We start from the raw sequence: 20,195 nt of genomic DNA on the forward strand, positions 1-20,195 counted from the left end.
TGACCCCTAAAATGCAGGAGTGGGGCTCCGGCAGTTCTGTTAGTATTGTGATACCCTGACCCTCTAGCCACAGGTGACTGAGTAGGGGTAGATCCCTTACCCAAGCTAGCCCTATCAGCTTCTCTCCCCCAGTTTTATGTTTGCAAAGGAAATAAGCAAAGGAAATAATTAGGTTGATTGGCCTGAGGTCATATTCATGGCAGCATTCTAGAGAGAAAGCCTACCAACTTCAGCAGCAGGAGCCACCAAAACTTCCAAACTTGATCATCTGATTCTTCTGCGAAATCTGAGACACCTGATTGTCCTTTTAAATAGTACCCCCATTATTTTTTGGTAAGTTAATGCAGGGGAGTACTATTTAAAAGGTAAGTTAGGGCTTCCCTGGTGGTGCAGTGGTTAAGAATCCTCCTGCCAATGCAGGGAACACGGGTTTGAGCCCTGGTCCGGGAAGATCCCACATGCCGCAGACCAACTAAGCCTGTGTGCCACAACTACTGAGCCTGAGCTCTAGACCCCGCGAGCCACAACTCCTGAAGCCCGGGCGCCTAGAGCCCGTGCTCTGCAACAAGAGAAGCCACCGCAATGAGAAGCCCGCGCACCACAACGAAGAGTAGCCCCCGCTCGTCACAACTAGAGAAAGCCCGTGCACAGCAACAAGAGTCATGTACCACAATGTTCATTGCAGCTCTATTTACAATAGCCAGGAGATGGAAGCAACCTAAGTGTCCATCATTGGATGAATGGATAAAGAAGATGTGGTACATATATACAATGGAATATTACTCAGCCATAAAAGGAAACGAAATTGAGTTATTTGTAGTGAGGTGGATGGGCCTAGAGACTGTTAACAGCGTGAAGTAAGTCAGAAAGAGAAAAATAAACACCGTATGCTAACACATATATATATGGAATCTAAAAAAAAAGGTTCTGAAGAACCTAGGGGCAGGACAGGAATAAAGAGGCAGACGTAGAGAATGGACTTGAGGACACAGGGAGGGGGAAGGGTAAGCTGGGACGAAGGGTAAGTGAGAGAGTGGCATGGACTTATATATACTAATAAATGTAAGATAGCTAGTGGGAAGCAGCCGCATAGCACAGGGAGATCAGCTCGGTGCTTTGTGACCACCTAGAGGGGTGGGAGGGAGATGCAGGAGGGAGGAGATATGGGGATATATGTATAGCTGATTCACTTTGTTATAAAGCAGAAACTAACACACCATTGTAAAGCAATTATACCCCAATAAAGATGTTAAAACAAAACAAAACAAAAAAACAAACAAAAACAACAACAAAAGAAACAAAGACCCAACGCAGACAAAAATAAATTAATTAATTAAAAAAAAAACTCTAAAAGGTAAGTTAATTAGTGGCTGAGATAGCTTCTGGGGTTTGCTGAACTATTTCAAAGGGAAAGTTAAGATCAAATGTTTGGGAATCAGGGGCTTCCCTGGTGGCGCAGTGGTTGAGAGTCTGCCTGCCGATGCAGGGGACACGGGTTCGTGCCCCGGTCCGGGAGGATCCCACATGCCGCGGAGCGGCTGGGCCCGTGAGCCATGGCCGCTGAGCCTGCGCGTCCGGAGCCTGTGCTCCACAACGGGAGAGGCCACAACAGTGAGAGGCCCGCGTACAGCAAAAAAAAAAAAAAAACAAACAAAAAAAACCAAACAAATGTTTGGGAATCAAACTGAGTTTTTAAAAAAAGCATAAATCACACATCGGAAACAGAAGCTGTATTTTCACACAATGCAATAAAGCACTTAAAGTGATTAAGTATATAGTACCAGTAGTAAAACTCTGTAGAAAATAAAAACGTTTTATTTGGAGTATTTTATAACATTCATTTAAAAAATCTTTCACTATTTAATAAAAATGTCTTAAATTAAATTAATAGTATTTTCTGTAAAATATGCCCAAGATTAGATTAATGACATAACAGATATTTATAATTTTGAGTCTTCTGATCCAAGAATAAGGTATGCATTTTCATTGATTCAAATTTTCTTCTTTATGTCCCTTAAGCTTTTTTCATATGACTTGCATACTTTTCATTTATTGTTATGAGATTTTCCCCCATTATATATTTTAACTGCATACATAAAAGCTATTGATTTTTGAAAGAGAATATAGAGATGTCCTATATTGGTGAGTAAAAAAAAAAATTAGCTTAACTAATGAAGGGAGACTTTCCTTAAGATTTGTACTATTGGTTTCACCCAAACAGACTTAATAATATATATTAATAAAGTATTCACCATGTGTGCTTTTGGGAACAAACCTCCTACACTTATGAAGAGCAGCAGTGACCCCTACTGCTCAAATAAGGCAGCTCTAGGTGTCAGCCAGGACAGGGATTCTTTTTTTTTTTTTCTTTTCTTTTTTTTTTATTGGAGTATAGTCGATTCACAATGTTGTGTTAGTTTCAGGTGTACAACAAAGTGAATATGTTATAAATATACATATAACCACTCTTTTTAAGATTCTTTTCCCATATAGGCCATTACAGAGTATTGAGTAGAGTTCCCTGTACTATACAGTAGGCCCTTATTAGTTATCTATTTTATATATAGTAGCGTGTATATGTCAATCCCAATCTTCCAATTTATCCCTCCCCCTTCCCTGGTAATAAATAAATTTATTTTCTACATCTGTAACTCTATTTCTGTTTTGTAGATAAGTTCATCTGTATCTTTTTCAGATTCCATATATAAGCGGTATCATACGATATTTGTATTTCTCTGTCTTACTTCACTCAATATGACAATCCATGTTGCTGCAAATGGCATTATTTTGTTTTTTTATGGCTGAGTAATATTCCACTGTATACATGTACCACATCTTTAACTATATTGCCATAGATATATTAGAACCTTGCTTATCTTTCTATAATTTTATTGCCCTTTGCTGGTCATGTTCTTTTGTATAGTTATTTCTATCTATAGGTAAGGTATACTCTGATTTATTTTCCCAAGTACATATTTTATAATTATGGCATTTCCTTGCAAGGCCTACCATCAGTGGCCACTGCTATAGAAAATCAATTCGTAAGGCCAAATTTACACTCAAATTCAGAGATGATTGTATTTTCAAATAGAAGGATGGTCTTAATTTTTGTAATGAATTAAAAATTAATTCCTAAATGAGATGATCAATTCACATTGCTATACTTTTGATAGATTTTTCTCCCTCTCAAAGTATACACAACATGCTCTGGTGACAAGATCTGTGGAAACTGACTATGGTTAAAGAACAAGCAGAGTCAGTAAAATGCTTGTCTATTCAAGTTTGCAAATGTCCAGTTCCATCAATTTTCCTTCTTATGTGGAAAAATAGGCACGACTGATCACAAACTGCAGATTTTACCTGGGTATAAAACAAAATGCCAATCCTTTGGCACCAGTCTGTATACACACAAAAATGGCTAAAGTCTTCAGTTGTGTTTTTCTTCCACCAGCTTTGACAAACTGTACCCTGGCATTGTTGAAGCCACATTCATCATCAGACAACGAGGAAATGGCCAAGAGTTATGCCATTGTTGGGATATTGAAAAAAAAAAAACTATGCTGGCTGAAAATAAATTTGAGATTTTGCCATATGCTGTTAAAGCCAAAATCTTTTGCAAAATTTCTCAAATTGAAACCATTCCGCAATATTCACTCAACAAGTGTTTCATGGACAGTGTAAGTGGAATTGTTTTTTAGGCACCAAGACTACAAAGATTTCTAAATGCTTCCAAACAAATTGAGCCAAGTAGCGGAATCAGGCGACAAAAATCACGGAGGCAACCCCCGAAGAAGGCAAGGAGGGGTAAGAGCCTTCGCGCTCTCCGGACCTTCCCTAGAACTGACTGCTGAGGTTGTCTGAAAAAAAAGTATTAAGATTCCAGAGAACAGAGTGCAAACAACCACAGCCCTAAACCAAAATATTTAAGGCTGAGAGTAAGGCAGAAAACGATATTATCTCAAGATTTCTGCAGAAGCGAGTAAAACCTTTACTCCCGCGATTCCGGCAGCTTCCGCCCCGCACTCTCGAAGCTCCGCCCCACAGGCGGCCCCCGAGGAGAAAGGCCCGCCCTTTGGCCCCAGACTGCCTGCGGCCCACCAGCGCGCGTGCGCAGAGTCTTACGTCACATCCGGCGCCAGGACGCCCGATTCAGGAAGGGGCCGAGTAGTTGTGGCGGCGGTTTCTGTCCAGTTGGTTGGAGTTTCATCCTTGCTGGAGCGAGTGGGTAGACCGCGGCGTCATGGTCGAGGTAAAGTGACACTTGGGTGCCCAGGGGCCATCTGTTCTGGATTATTTTTCTTTGGCGGCGGGCGTGAGGGATCGAGGGTGCTGGGAGTCAGGGGAGAGTAGCGGCTGCGAGGGGAGGCTGTTTGGCCGAGGCCGGGTAGTCTCTTAACGTTTTTAGGGAGGCAGAGAAGCCGGATGAGAGCACAAGTTGGAGGTTCTGTCTGGGCGGGAAGCCTGAGATAATTCCTCCAGTTTTCATTTGGCCCTTGGGCGCTTGAGCTGGGCACGGTCCTCTGAGGCGGAGTTTCTGTCGATGTTCGACCAGTGGTACTCGCTGCCTGCTGGGTCGAGTCGGTGATTCTGTGTCTTACAAAACTGGCGGTCTTCTCTGGTCTTCATTTTTTGTCTTACTAAAGCTCTTCCCCGGGAAAACCTGCCATTCTTGAATTTTTGCATTTTCCGCTAGCTTGAACAACTATTAGCAAGCCTTGTTCGTTTTATCTCAAAATTCTTGACTCTTGTCCAGGCCCACTGCCATCACCTGAATTCAGACCACATCATCTTCCACCAATGCTGATGCATTAGCTCTTTGGTGGTCTCCTTGCTTCTGTTTCTGTCACCCTTCCCCCACCCCCAGTAAATTGATCAGTTTAAAACGTAGGATGTTCGAGCTTTTCTTGCTTAAGACCCTTTAGTGGTCCTATGTATCTAGAGCAAAAATGCAGACCGTTGCAATGGTATAAAAAAAACTTATCTGGATCTTGTCTATCCTTACAACCTCATCTTGCATCATCAACCCACCCTTTCACCAAACATACACAGCTGTACTGCAGGTTCTGGCATTATTTTGGTTACCAAACGCCTTTGTATTTACATGGGCTTTTCTCTCTGCTTGGATTGTTCTTACCTCTATTTTGTGCAAGGCTAACTCCCTCTCTGCTTAACTGCCACCTCAGAGAGATCTTTCATTACCACCCTAAGGTCTTCTTCTGTCCTCGGTCTCAGCCCCCTGCTTGTTTCCTTCATAGCACTTATTAAAATGTGGAGTTACTTTGTTTGTTTTTATTTGCCTGTTTCCTCTTGAGCACAGGGACCGTGGCTGCCTTTCATCATTCTGTTGTTAGTTTCTAGCACAATACCTGCCACTCAATTAGTAGGAGTTCAGTAAATATTTATTCAGTAAATGACTAATCTCAGGCATCACTCAGCTGGTATACCTGGGGCTCTGGCCCAAGAGGAGCTTCTTCCTCTTCTCTGAACTTGACTCCTATAGCTTGCTACAGATAGCTGTGGTGAGTGGTACAAAGCTTTTTACATATTTAAACATGTAAAGTGTATAACTAATTTCACTTTAATTTAGGTTATGGTATATGTAATTTGTAGCTAGATATGTAATTATACTCTTTTGTTCTAGGAGGTACAGAAACATTCTGTGCACACACTTGTGTTCAGGTCATTGAAGAGAACCCATGACATGTTTGTGGCTGATAATGGAAAACCTGTGCCTTTGGATGAAGAGAGGTGGGGATAGTTCCTTTTCAATTGCTAGAATATTTCAACTTATAATATTGGGGGAAGAGAGCAGGGAGAGGGGAAGGTTTAAAGATTAGTAAGTAATACTAACTCATAGGATATCTATTCAGTAATGAGTGGTGTTTGGGCATAATTTAAGCTGAGTTAACTTTATTTTTTTTGGCCTTATCTTTTACAGTAAAAGTCCCATTAATTAATTGCATTTTACAAATACCCAGTAATTAGGAGAGTCCCTTTTAGGCGTTATATTTTATAATCAATCACTTTGTATGTGCTTTCAGCTTCCTGCTGCTCTCAGAGCCTTGCTGAGCTGAAATTGTACCTGGCCAGTACCTCTACTCCCATCTTTTCTCGTTAGTATGATGAAGATTTTTGAGTGGTGGCATATTTTTGGTTCTACATCTCCAGCTCCAGTCTGGGATTGCATTATGTGCAGTGTTCCTTCTTTGTCCTTTACCCTTCTTTAAAAATCTACCTAATTCCTCAAACAAGCATTTATATTTAATTTACCAAGTGGACTATCCTTAAAAGTAGCATAATAAGTGCATTTGTTTCTAAAATGCTGAGTTAAGTACTTGGATTAGTTTGAACTAATCTTTCTAGGTATATCCAGGAAAGGTTACTATAGAAGCTTTTACTGTATTTTTATATTTAGACATTTGAAGGAAAGTATACTGACTTTGAGGTTTTTTTTAAAGGATATATTAGTTTCTATATATTTTAAAATGAGTTAGACCTTTGATAAATCAACATGAAAGTTTTTATATAATTGGTTAACAAACTAAACTATTACTTAATGGATGCTATGTGGTAGATTGTGAACAAAAGTGTGGAAATGCACTTGGAAATTTTTTAAAATATTGTTTAACTTTAAAATCTTAATAGTAACTTTTTCTACATGATTAGGCAAACTTAAGCTACTTAAATACTTGTTTTCTGGATATCTGTGAATATATTTACATTGGTGAATATATTTAAAGTACTCAAAGATACATTTTTATGTTTATAATTTTTAAATAGTCACAAACGAAAAATGGCAATCAAGCTGCGTAATGAGTATGGTCCTGTGTTGCATATGCCTACTTCAAAAGAAAATCTTAAAGAGAAAGGCCCTCAGAATGCATCAGATTCATATGGACACAAACAATATCCTGCCAATCAAGGTGAGTATGGCATTGTCAGAAATGTCAGGATTTATATGTGAATTTTAAAAATAGAAAAATGAAATGTCTTATTAGTGCTTCTTCTGGAAGGACTTATTAGAGCCATACCCTATTTAACAGCTTGATTTCCTCATTGGAGTAGTGAGTGAGATTATTGGTTGGTGGATTTTTCCCTTGTAGGAAATTAAAACAGTGGTATAATGATGGCAGAAATTCTTAGGATATGGAGATAGTCATAGTGGAGACTAAAGGAAAAATTCCTAACCTGTGGGGAATTTTTCTTTCATCTATCTGTTTTGGCTATAATTCAGAAAGATGATATTAAGTACTAAAATTGTAGTGAATAAAGATAATCCAAGATTCCACAGGAAAACCATTTGTTTGGAAGATAAACCTGAGTGGATTATTACTTGATAAGATGACCTCTCTACACACCATTGCTATATAGCAAATGTACAAGCTTTCTTGACACCACATCAGCAAATGATCAGAGAACTACCTGTGAACATGGTCTTCAGAAGGCAAAGCAAAAATGATCAACTTACCTTATTTCTGAGGCTTGGGCTTAGTTGGGAAAATTTGAGATATCCAGTTGATAATTTAATATTATTTAATTCATTAAAAGACGTGATACTTGTATATAAGATAATTTTGCCACAGATGAATTCTCTCTCTCTCTCTCTCCCTTTTTTTAATAGGACAAGAAGTTGAATATTTGGTGACAGGTACACATCCGTATCCACCAGGACCTGGTAAGTAGCTGTTATATTTGAAAATGTCTTATTGTCACTTATATTTCCATGACTGAGCCAATAATATGGTTCCCATTGCCTGTAAAATATAAGATAAGCTCAATAACCAAGCATCCAGGCATAGCTGTTTAGATGATAATTAACTTTCACATGCATTCATTCAGCAAACATTCTTAAGCACTTATTTTTTTTTAGGCACTGTGCTAAGAATTCAAAGACAATAAGACTGCTCCAGGCTAAGACAAGCTTATTACCTGGAAGTTTAGTCAGACACATAAATATCACGAAGCTTATAAAAGTGTTAGAAGTGTTAGCATAGAAGCAGGTATGATAGAAACATATCCTGGGTGTGTTGTATGTGAAGAGGAATTAGCACACAAATGGAGTGGCCAGTATAACAGGGTGGAGGACAAAAAGCTTAGTATATCCAGGTTCTAGTAATTTTAGAGGACGGAATTCACCATATTCAAGTATAGATGAATTGGTGCTTCTTGTTGTAGGAATTTACATTTACCCTTCGAAACATTCTGTTAGTATTTGGGGAACTGCTTAATTTTTATATTTGAAGGTAATATCCCAAGATAACAGAAATTTAACTTTACTATCTTGGGCTATGTTAATATTAAGCTGTTTTGATTAAATATATGAGACAAATTTGAGATATATGTTGTTGGGCAATATTTATTGTAAAAGAATTAGAAACAAAAGACCTACAAAATGTAACAAAAATTTTTGTAATATCACCACCTAGAGATAATCACCATTACCTTTTTGTTATGTTTTCCTCCACTATTTTATTGTAAATGCATGTAAATGGAAGCAAAGATAGATACTAAAAGGAGTTGATTTTTTTTTATTTCAACAGGGGTTGCTTTGACAGCGGACACTAAGATCCAAAGAATGCCAAGTGAATCAGCTGCACAGTCCTTAGCTGTGGCATTACCTACTTCTCAAGCCAGGTAGGAGATACTATGCTTCTAAATAACAAAGATTTTGAAAGCATAGTTTACTGTTCACATTTTTTCTCATTTTTAAATTTGTTTCTTTGTAGTTACGTATTGTATGACATTTTCCTTTACCAGTGCTTACAAAAACTTAAAATATAGAGTCAGTCCTGCAGAACACCTGACTGGAGACACTAATTACTTAGAATATGGTGTTTCTTTTGCCTCAGGGTTGATGCAAACCGTAGTGCACCTGCTGGAGGTGAATACCGACACCCTGGGGCTTCTGACCGGTCACAGCCTTCAGGGGCGGTAAGTTGTCTGTGTCAAATCACATCACGCTGTGGGTTTCTAACTTTAACATGTTGCCTATTTCCATTTATTCCAAGATTCTTACCTTAAATATTAATAAATGAACATTTTCCTTGGACTTGTTCAAGTAAATAGCAGCCTGAGCTAGTTGCTAATATTTCATAGCCCTAAAATTTAAGTTGCTAGTGGATTGACAGAATAATTTAAAGTTCTGTTAATTCTGTGTCTACTTGCACATTGGACATAACATTTATTTTGATGAAGATAATGTGATGATGCTCTTTATTACCCACTATTAAAAATGCAAGCATGGTTATTCTGAAGCTTCTATTAGTACGTGTTAGATATGAAAGTGTTTTTTTATTAAACTCTCATTTGGTTTGTACGGTTAGAGTTGAGTGCTATTAGTATCGTAATATTCACAGGCTATACAACTAATATCTTACAAATGAGCATTTAGAAATATATTATTTGTTTGTAAGTAAATGGCAGCTACTGTTGTTATTGGTGAAAGTAGTTATAGAAAGAATAACTGAAAATATGCAGTTTGCTTTATTATGCTGTTACTTGAAGTGAGTGCAGTCTTTACTTCCTCAGTTTATTATGCAGTTGCTTTGTGAAGTGAATGAATTTGTAGTCCTCCTACCAGGGTCTTTAGCCTCCATTCACAGCATCTGCCCAGGCTTTCTGCCTCCTTAGGATATAACATAAGCTTCTTGAGGGCAATAACTTTACAGGCTTCAGTGTTTTTTGGACGGGTGGATGCTATCAGTATATGGTTATATCAGCTAGTATACCCTTTAAGATAGTATTGAAATACTTTTGTGGGAGATAAATAGAAGGAACTTTCAGTTTCTCCTTTGTAGTATGAAATCAATAATGTTAAAATATGACAAAAGCAACGACATTAATCCACATATATTTACTTAAATAATAATGGGAGCTTACATTCAGCATTTACTACTCTGTTACAGTCTTCATAATAACTGTATGAGATAGTTGCTGTTATTTCCATTTTACTAATGAGGCACAGAGGTTACATAATTCATACCCAAGGTCATTAGCTAGTAACGGACAGAGTTGGGTTTTGAACCCATGCACAGTGATATGTGCTCTCAATGTTAAGGTTCTGCCTCTCTGAGATTTAATTGTTTTTTAAAGTTAAAATTAACATACGGAAAATATAGTTCTGATTGGAAGTCTTAGACTCATTTTCTAGGTATGCAGATATTTTACAGATATCTTTTTTTCTTTACTTAAGGAAAAAAACTTTCATAAATCCCTTTGACTTTCCATTTTTGAATTGATAACATGAAACCTTAGGTAAGATATCTTTAATAATTAATCTATTCCATATCTAGGTTGTTATGGACAGTGGCAATGCCAAGAACTCCGCACTGATGGCTAAAAAAGCCCCTACAATGCCGAAACCTCAGTGGCACCCACCGTGGAAACTCTACAGAGTGAGTGAATCTGTATATTATTCCACTACATGAAACATGATCACTGCTTTCCAGTTAAACAAGAGCCGAGGAATGGAATAAGGAGGAAACAGAGTGAATATGAGAGCTGGTAGAGTGATCTGAGGTGGGGTGGAGGGAGGGGCTTAGACAGTATCTTAAAAGATACTTTGGGAAGGAGACTTCATTAAATGGAAGCTATACTTGTATATCGTATAAGATACAGTATACAGTATTGATAGAAGGCTACTAAATGGAGAGCAGACAAAATAAATTTAGGAAAGTGTTCGAGGTGTTCTATGGAGAAACCTCCAAGGAGAAAATCCATACATCAGGACATTTCTGTGGCCCTACCAGTTATCTTTTTAATTATAGTAAATTGGAATGATTCAAAATGTACCAAATCTAAAATAAAATGTAAATAGTAGGAAACGTACAGCTAGACAAATTATCATACCTTAGAATAGACTTTCTTTTGGTGTATAGATCTAATAAATCTTAATATATATATAAATTTGGGTAACCACTACCGCAATCTGGATAATAGAAGTTCCATTGATTCAAAAACGCCCCTGTGCTGTTTTCTTATAATCATATCCTTTCTCACCCGTGCCAACCATTCATCTTCTTTCGATCACTGTAGTTGTACTTTTCAGTTGTATCATATTTAACATAAGTGTGATGAGTTGAAATTGAATAAACTTTAGCTTCTGTGTAGTGAGCCTGCTCATTGTATCTTTTTAAATACAGGTGATCAGTGGGCATCTTGGCTGGGTTCGATGTATTGCTGTGGAACCTGGAAACCAGTGGTTTGTTACTGGATCTGCTGACAGAACTATAAAGGTAATAAGGAAGGAAGAAAAATGTAAACATGATTTTGTGTTTGCCGTGTAATTTTAATGTTTTATTTACTCTGGTGGGAATTGCTGTTCTAGTTCTCTGATTTCTTAGACCCGAGTGTGGAGTAAAATTTATTATCTATACCAGTTAAAAGTCCCAAATAGGGCTTCCCTGGTGGTGCATTGGTTAAGAATCCACCTGCCAGTGCAGGGGACATCAGTTCAAGCCCTGGTCCGGGAAGATCCTACATGCTGTGGAGCAACTAAGTCTCTGTGCCACAACTACTGAGCCTGCGCTCTAGAGCCCACGAGCCACAACTACTGAGTCCGTGTGCCTAGAGCCCATGCTCTGCAACAAGAGAAGCCACTGCAGTGAGAAGCCCGCGCACCACAATGAAGAGTAGCCCCTGCTTACCACAACTAGAGAAAGCCAGCGTGCAGCAGTGAAGATTCAATGCAGCCAAAAATAAATAAAATAAATAAATTAAAAAAAAAAGTCTCAAATAAATATCTGTTTGAAAAGTGGTATTTAAGCAACAGTTTTTTTTCTAAACAGTACATGCTGACTGTTTACAACTAATTTCTTCATATTTTTTTCTCCTTCTGGTTACAAAATTAAAGCATGCTTATCTATAAAAAATGTGGAAAATGTAAAGGAGTATAAAAGAATACAGACCCAGGGCTTCCCTGGTGGCGCAGTGGTTAAGAGTCCGCCTGCCATTGCAGGGGACCTGGGTTCGAGCCCTGGTCTGGGAAGATCCCACATGCCGCAGAGCAACTAAGCCCCCGCGCTACAACAAAGAGTAGCTTCCACTCGCTGCAACTAGAGAAAGCCTGCGTGCAGCAATGAAGACCCAATGCAGCCAAAAAGAAAGAAAGAAAGAAAAGAAAAAGAATATAGACCCATGCATAATCCTACCACTGTCAGATATTTGAATTTTCTTTTTAACATTTATTTCTGTGTATGTGTATCTGCATTTTCTTCTGCGTTTTTTTCCTGTGTATATAAATGTGTATCTTTTAAAAATCATGTTTGATATGTAATTTTGTTCCCAGCTTTTTTTCAGTTAATATTGTGTCAAAGGCATATTCCTGTCAAAAACTGAACATCTTTTTTTAAAAATTTATTTTAAGTATAGTTGATTTACAATATGTTAATTGCTATTGTACAGCAAAGTGATTCAGTTATGCATATATATACATTCTTTCTCATATTCTTTTCCATTATGGTTTATCACAGGTATTGAATATAGTTCCCTGTGCTATACAGTAGGACCTTGTTACTTATTCATTCTATGTATTATGGTTTGCATCTGCTAATCCCAAATTCCTATCCTTTCCTCTCCTGAACATTTTTTTAAATGGTTCCATAGTATTATGTCATTTAGATATTCTATAATCTATTTTCCTTCTGTTAGGCATTAAAGTTTTTTTAGTTTCCTGATTTTTCACTAACATAAGTAATGCTGTAGTTAATATGTGCCTAAAGCTTTTTCTGTATTTTAAAGTGTTTTGTTATGATAGTTTCCCAGAAAAAAGTATTAAAGGTCAGGCATTCTTGAAGTTGACACCCAAAGTTAAAAATTATTTTCCAAAATGGGTGAATTGATACTTGCAGCATGTGAGAGGATCCTTTTCAGCACATTGCTTGTGTTTTTAAAAAAATATTTACTATTGTGATAAGCAGAAGTGAATATCTAATCTTTCAAAAACTGTGTGTATAAAATTTATAGTGATGTTGAAGTTTTTGATACCTTTATTTGCTACTTTTAGGTTTTTTTTTTTTAAGTTGATGCCATCCTTGACTAATTTAATACCTCAGTATTCATACTTTTACTATCAGTGATATCCTTTATATATTAAGAATATTAACTTTTTGTCATCTGTGCAAATATTTTCCCAGTTTGATCATGCCCTTTAATTCTCTTTTCCCTGATTTTATTTTTGTTGATGGGGTCATTTTGCAAACTTTTATATTTTTATGTGTTTTTATCTTTCACTTTTTGAAGACAATTTTAACATCAAGATTCTAAAAATTTGCTTTGGAATAATAAAGAAGAAAAATTAAATATTTTTTGATTGCAGATCTGGGACTTGGCTAGTGGCAAGTTAAAACTGTCATTAACTGGGCACATCAGTACGGTGCGTGGTGTGATAGTGAGCACGAGGAGCCCGTACCTGTTCTCCTGTGGAGAAGACAAACAAGTCAAATGCTGGGATCTTGAGTATAATAAGGTAAGCATGAAGTTAAGGATTGGAGACATTATGGGCCCCTGTTTATCTTCCTAATTGTAGAGATTTTAACTTTCTTTCTTATTTTTTAGGTTATAAGGCACTATCATGGACATCTGAGTGCAGTGTATGGTTTAGATCTGCACCCAACAATCGATGTGCTGGTGACCTGTAGCCGAGACTCAACTGCACGGGTAAATGGAATAGAGCTGATCTGTACATATATTGCATCTTACAGTATGCTTATTTGGTCCTAAAGTCATGTATTTTTTGATAGAGTATTTAAAGATAGTTGTCTTGACCCATCAATGCCCTACCTAGTCTTCATCTTCTGAGTTCTGTGGCCCCACTATGTCTATAACTGGGAGGTCCCGCCCCTGATATGCGACCTCTCACATGCCAGTCTATCACCACAGCTGTGGTCCATTAGCTGTTTCATTCAGTAGCCCCATTATACCCATTCTAGTCAGTAGGTCCCCTGATCTTGTAGCTTTTTTCCCCATTGGCTGCCTCCTATATACATTCCCCAGCCAGCTTACAGGTGATTATTTCATTTACTCACTTTCTTCATTATATTCAAGGCAGGCACACAAAGTTGTCGAGTAGATTCCCAGGCTTGCATTGATCTAGTTACCTGCCTGAGATATGAATACCTGTTCTCTTTGATGGTATGTCTGTTGTGTTTTGATAGATTTGGGATGTGAGAACTAAAGCCAGTGTACACACGTTATCTGGACATACTAATGCGGTGGCTACAGTGAGGTGTCAAGCTGCGGAACCACAAATTATTACTGGTACGATCGATACTTTTCAAGTTTACAGTATATTCATATCAGAGTGCATTATGATTATATACTTTTCATATTTACTATGACTCTTGCTTTGTGTTGTATATACAATGTTTCTGTGTGCACTTGAAATTTTTTGTGGTAACATTTCATCCCATTGTTTTTATCTCATACTTTTTACATATCATAGAATCTTTGTATCAGGTAATGTCTGACTAGAAAATAGTGCTATTAGATACAACTAAGCATTGTTTTATAGTATCGAAATTACCGGTCTAGGAAATTAAAGTTAGAAGACAAAATACTCTCAGACTTTTAGAGCTGGTTTGAGTCTTGTTTTGCTTAAAATATGGTTAATATCATTGAATCTTCAAGACTAGAAAATAATTCCTTCCCGTGTGTTTCATTAACTAAATGATTATTAGAGTTTTTTCCTTCCTCTCCACTAGGGGATGACATCATGTATTTGTTTTATTTGTTATTCACATTTGTTCTAGTTATTCAGATGACAGTGCAACAAGCGTTTATTATATTCTTTTAAGAATTAAACTTAAAATCAACCAAATATTTTGCAACTATAGAAAACAATTAGCCAAGGGTTAATATGACTTTTATTTCATATATATATGTCTGTGGAGGAATGCTTCCAATTTTATTATATTTAACTTTCACATTCTTTTTTTCTGATCTGTGTGTATCTTGGGGATGTGTGTGTATTCTCCTTACAGGAAGCCACGACACTACAATACGATTATGGGATTTGGTGGCTGGAAAAACAAGAGTCACATTAACAAATCACAAAAAATCAGTCAGGGCTGTGGTTTTACATCCAAGACAGTAAGTATGTTTTCCTAAGTAGCTTCTCTTCTTTCTTCAGTTCTTAGTATAATACAGAAATACTTTGGTAGTCATTTAGCCACTGTCATTTTTTCACCTGTGCCACATATGAACATGCATTTCTTTTATTTTCCTTGCGTAGTATTTTGCTTCATGGCCTCTATAAGACAAAGAAAGCTTTCTGCATGGTGAAAATGATGTCAAATGAGATAACACGAATAAATCATGGTTAAAAGTTGCATGTCATAATTGAAGCTAATAGTAGCTATATTTAATGTTTTGGACATAAATATTATTAGGCACTGAGCTATACATAGAATAGTTAATTCTTAAGGAGGAAGTTAATATAATCGGAAAAAATAGTAGTAATCATGAACATTATAGTCAGAGTATCCCAAGAGATGGAGCATAATATCACAACCTGTTGTCTATGAAACTATATCACCTGGCACTTTCTGGTCACAAGTGATATCTTGCCTCTCCTCCTCTCTTTCCCACTCTCCCTTACCTTTATTTTCACTCTTGTCCTTCCTCCCTTTCCCTGTCTTCCTCATTCCCTTTATTCCTCCCCCTCCCTTTCTCTCTTCCTCTTGCCTCTATTTCTTTCATTTTCTCCCTTTCTTCTTGTTCTGTCTCTCCTCTCTCTCTGGCTTTCTCTCTTGCTTTCTTGAAAATAGTTACATCACCCCTTGCTCTTTATGTGAGTTTAGGGGCTTGTATGTTTATTGCTTTAGCTTAGTGTAGAGCATCGGGGAAATGAGAGGAAAATAAAACTTCAACCTAGGACTTAACGTACATTTAAAATAATTTAAAAATCTGATTTAACTTGGAACAAATATCTTGATATTTTTATCTCTTGGTATGATGATAATATTTTGCTAAAACTGCGTAGATCCTGACTACACATGCAAAATACAGCCATAATCAGATTTTATAAAATCCACCATTGTATTTAACTTGGTTTACTTTATCATTAATTCTTTATCTCATTTCAGTTACACATTTGCGTCTGGTTCTCCAGATAACATAAAACAGTGGAAATTCCCCGATGGAAGTTTCATTCAAAATCTTTCTGGTCACAATGCTATTATTAATACACTGACAGTAAATTCTGATGGAGTGCTTGTATCTGGAGGTAAAATAAGGTTTTTATGATAAATATGTTTTAGTCTGTCATTTTTTTCTTTTACTGAGTAAAATTTCTAAGTCATCACACCTAAGTATTATAGCAGAACTTGCCTGTTTTAACGTTTGTTTGAATGTTCACTTGTGTTCATGCATATTCATAATGCACGTAGCATATTTCATAGTTTAGCTCTCTTTAAGTTCCCACATTGATAAATCTAAGTTAGGGGTTTATGCCAGAAATCGCCTAAAGTGTGGTTGTGTGTTCTGGAGTTGAATGTCGTTTTGTGGTGCTTTTTGAGATCTATAATAAATTCTGAATTAAGTACAAATGAAAGTAGACAAACTGATATTAAGAGGAGCTTGAGTGCCTGCATCTTATATATCTTTGTAGTAGTGACTGCAGTTACTACTGTGGTGCTTAATAAACATTTGTCAAGCTGAATTGTTGAGAGGACACCAGGTTTAACTATATCTTTCCCTTTAAGCTGACAATGGCACTATGCATCTTTGGGACTGGAGAACTGGCTACAATTTCCAGAGAGTTCATGCAGCAGTGCAGCCTGGGTCTTTGGACAGTGAGTCAGGAATATTTGCTTGTGCTTTTGATCAGTCTGAAAGTCGGTTATTAACAGCTGAAGCTGATAAAACCATTAAAGTGTACAGAGAGGATGATACAGCGGTAAGATTTCTGTTTCATATACATTGTAAAGTATAATAAAATCAGCCATGCCAATTTTGCAAGCGTTTTCTCATTTTAAAGTTACTGAAATTATCAGAAGGGAAAGTAATCTTCATAATATTAAAGTATTTGTCATCTTGAATAGTGTCTGCTCATAGACTTCTTTATTGGTTTCATTGATGACAGCAAATCAATAGTTTTGATTTTATCTCAACGTTCCTTATTAGAGTTATTGGGAAAATCTTACACTAAGAATCACAGCAAATAAGTTGATTACTATGCAAATTAATTCTAGAATCGTAAGCTTTGGTGTTATTAGAATGTCTAAATAGCAATTTTATTTAAAATGAAAAACCGTAAACTGAATTTGTAGCAAATGCATTCATCCTTTATTAGAGTCAGATAATGCCAAAAGTTTGTCACTTATCTTAAAATTGTTAAAGAACTGCTAAATACATAATGCCAAGTAATATAATTTTGAATAAGTGCCGTATTTTTGTTAGAAAGGAACCTATTAAATATGAAGCAGGCCAGAAATACTTTGTTTTAACTTACTTACTTTTCTATTTTTAGACAGAAGAAACTCATCCAGTCAGCTGGAAGCCAGAAATTATCAAGAGAAAGAGATTTTAATGTGGCGTTGTCTTCATGGTGGTTCCAGTTTTGTTTGTTTGTTTTTTAGCTTGGTGTTGATGGGAATATCCAGTCATTTGTGCTCTGGCTAGGAATATAAAGCAAAAACTCACATGCTTGAATCATTGCTTTTTCATATTTTACAATGAACTGTCCTCTCCCCATGTTTTTATTTCTAAAATAAACAGTTTGAGATCCTAGGAGGTAAGATGCAGATATCAAGCATATGTGGGTTTGTTGAACATAACTATCCTAAAGATAGAATGATTTATCACTTTTATTAAAACACACTTTTTTTTTTTTTAACTTACAGAACTGCTTACTGTAGTAGGACATGTTTTGAGGGGAGCAGTCTTTCTTTTTAATCCTTTAAAAACTGGTGTCTGTGACTGATAATTTGGGATTAAAGGATTTGAAGCGTTAACTTCTGTATGTTTATTCCACATACAGTTTTTGAGTGCGTGTTCTGTAAAGTTCTGCACTAGATACTGTTCAGGAAGTAGACAGATGAGATGTGTCTGTCTTTTCAGACAGGGGTCCCCAACCCCTGGGACACGGACCAGTACAGGTCCGTGGCCTGTTAGGAACCAGGCTGCACAGCAGGAGGTGAGCGGTGGGCAAGCGAGTGAAGCTTCATGTGTATTTACAGCCACTCCCTGTCACTGGCATTACCGCCTGAGCTCCACCTCCGGTCAGATCAGCGGCGGCATTAGATTCTCATAGGAGTGCGAACTCTACCGTGAACTGCGCGTACAAGGGATCTAGGTTGCGCGCTATGAGAATCTAATGCCTGATGATCTGAGGTGGAGCTGAGGGGGAGATGCTAGTACTGGGGAGCGGCTGCAAATACAGTTTATCATTAGCAGAGAGGTTTGACTGCACAGAGACCATAATAAATCAATTGCTTGCAGACTCGTATCAAAACCTTATCAGTGAGTGTCAAGTGAAAACAGGCTCAGGGTCCCCACTGATTCTGCATTATGGTGACTTGTATAATTATTATATATTACAATGTAGTGATAATAGAAATAAAGTACACAATAAATGTAATGCGCTTGAATCATCCCAAAACTATCCTTCTGACCCCATCCCCAGTCCGTGGAAAAATTGTCTTCCTTGAAACTGGTCCCTGGTGCCAAAAATGTTGGAGACCACTGCTTTAAGACTTCTACTTTAGTAGCTTATTACAGAAATGCTGTTATAGAGGTACCAGCGAAAAGCCAGGACAACACAGAGGAAAAGCCCATTTATTTTCCCTGAGGAGGATTATGGAAGACTTCTTAAGAGTCAGCGGTGTTTGAGCTGAGCCTTGAAAGAGGTCAGAGAAGAAAAAGGGTACTCTAAGATGAGGTGTGAAGTGACAGGCCAGACATGTGAGAGGTGTGTATCCCAGGAGTACAGAGTTGTCTGCTGCAGTTGAATGAGAACAGCTGGTGGTGGCAGGGAAAGCTTATGTTTTGAGTTTCAATTGTATTCCACAAGCAGTAGGTTACCAATATAGGTATCAAACCCTGGAGAAATAACTGGAGATACCAATGGACGTATTTGAAGCTATAGCAAGGGCTGCAGTCTCTTGTGAAGACTTCATAGAAAAGTGTTACTTAGGTTTCTGATGCCTGTGCCTCTTTCTAGCATATACCGAGTTTTACAAACCCTGTCCTTAGGATCCTGATTCCCTATCAGGCAAGAAAATTTGTCACACTTCACTTTCTACAGTTAGAAAACAAAATTACAGGAACAATCAGTTTAAAATGTGTTTCAAATTAAGAAATTATACCATAATTTTGAATAAGCATTTCCAAATATACATAAACCATCTTGCATGCTGTAGGTGGGAGTGTAGTTGTTAACAACCTTTAGGAGGGTAGTTTTCCAGAGTATATTGAAGATGCTTGGAATCTTTGGCTAACTCCTCATTAGAAATGAAATTACTAGGAAACTGCCTAATGGGAATAATCTGACAACTGTACACAGCATACTTATTTCACCTTTGTCTTTAACTAAAACTAGCCCATATGTCCTAACAATAAGAGACTGGTATAATAGATTATGGTATCTTCATGCAGTTTCCATTAAGAGTAAGAAATATCTCTGGAATAATAAGATGTCCAAATTTTACCCTTATATATAAAAGGAAGCTGTGCAAGCTTGCTTTTTTTTTTTTTTTTTTGGTAGAGTAACTTGTTAATGCTCTAAAAAATACTGGAGAAGTAACACCACATTGTTATCAGTGGCTTTGTGAGAGTGGGATTATGGGAGAACTTTCATGATTGGCTTTATATATTTCTATAATGTTTTAATTTTCTATAAGCATGTATTTTGTAAACTTAAAGAAGAAAACCCCACTAGACTTGCACCCCTGGGAGATTCTAATATGCCTTCTAAAAGAAGAAAAATCATAGAGGTGAATAGTATCCCAAAGCCCAGTCCAAAGGCCAAGGAGAAATTACTAGCACAGGGTGGTGAGAATGATAGCTCCTGTTATCCTGCGTAGCAGAACTTCAACTATTATGTTTGTTAGACACAAGTATCAAATTCTGAAGAGCATGAAAAAATCCATTTCCCTGCTTCATGCTGTCCTGTATTATGGTGTTCTTGAATCCTCTTGCAAAAAGTTCATCCACCATGTATGGTCATGAACCCCATGAAATTTTAAGCAGAATTTCAT

The 20,195-nt window shown here is 37.1% G+C and overlaps 1 protein-coding gene across 2 annotated transcripts; it reads left to right on the forward strand.

Annotated features, from left to right (window-relative positions):
• The first annotated feature begins 4,138 nt into the window (after nucleotides 1-4,138).
• PLRG1 (pleiotropic regulator 1) lies at nucleotides 4,139-17,951 on the forward strand. Of its 2 annotated transcripts, XM_060299661.2 has the most exons (16): nucleotides 4,141-4,249; nucleotides 5,642-5,748; nucleotides 6,042-6,113; nucleotides 6,781-6,923; nucleotides 7,622-7,675; nucleotides 8,541-8,634; nucleotides 8,850-8,931; nucleotides 10,293-10,394; nucleotides 11,142-11,234; nucleotides 13,316-13,465; nucleotides 13,555-13,656; nucleotides 14,154-14,256; nucleotides 14,979-15,087; nucleotides 16,083-16,222; nucleotides 16,701-16,894; nucleotides 17,468-17,951. In XM_060299661.2, the coding sequence occupies exons 4-16, from the start codon at nucleotides 6,794-6,796 to the stop codon at nucleotides 17,525-17,527; spliced, it is 1,413 nt and encodes a 470-aa protein (XP_060155644.1). In that variant the 5' UTR covers nucleotides 4,141-4,249; nucleotides 5,642-5,748; nucleotides 6,042-6,113; nucleotides 6,781-6,793; the 3' UTR covers nucleotides 17,528-17,951. The 2 variants fall into 2 exon arrangements, with proteins under 2 accessions (XP_030734149.1, XP_060155644.1); XM_030878289.2 differs by lacking the exon at nucleotides 6,042-6,113 and having other exon boundaries at nucleotides 4,139-4,249.
• The last annotated feature ends 2,244 nt before the right edge of the window (nucleotides 17,952-20,195 follow it).

Source organism: Globicephala melas, chromosome 5, assembly GCF_963455315.2.
Source record: "Globicephala melas chromosome 5, mGloMel1.2, whole genome shotgun sequence".
NCBI classification, from domain to species: domain Eukaryota; kingdom Metazoa; phylum Chordata; class Mammalia; order Artiodactyla; family Delphinidae; genus Globicephala; species Globicephala melas.

Coding starts and splice junctions, on each gene's coding strand:
- PLRG1 (XM_030878289.2), top strand. Junction 8,932..10,292: donor GGTCACAGCCTTCAGGGGCG/GTAAGTTGTCTG, acceptor TTCCATATCTAG/GTTGTTATGGACAGTGGCAA. Junction 13,466..13,554: donor GGGATCTTGAGTATAATAAG/GTAAGCATGAAG, acceptor CTTATTTTTTAG/GTTATAAGGCACTATCATGG.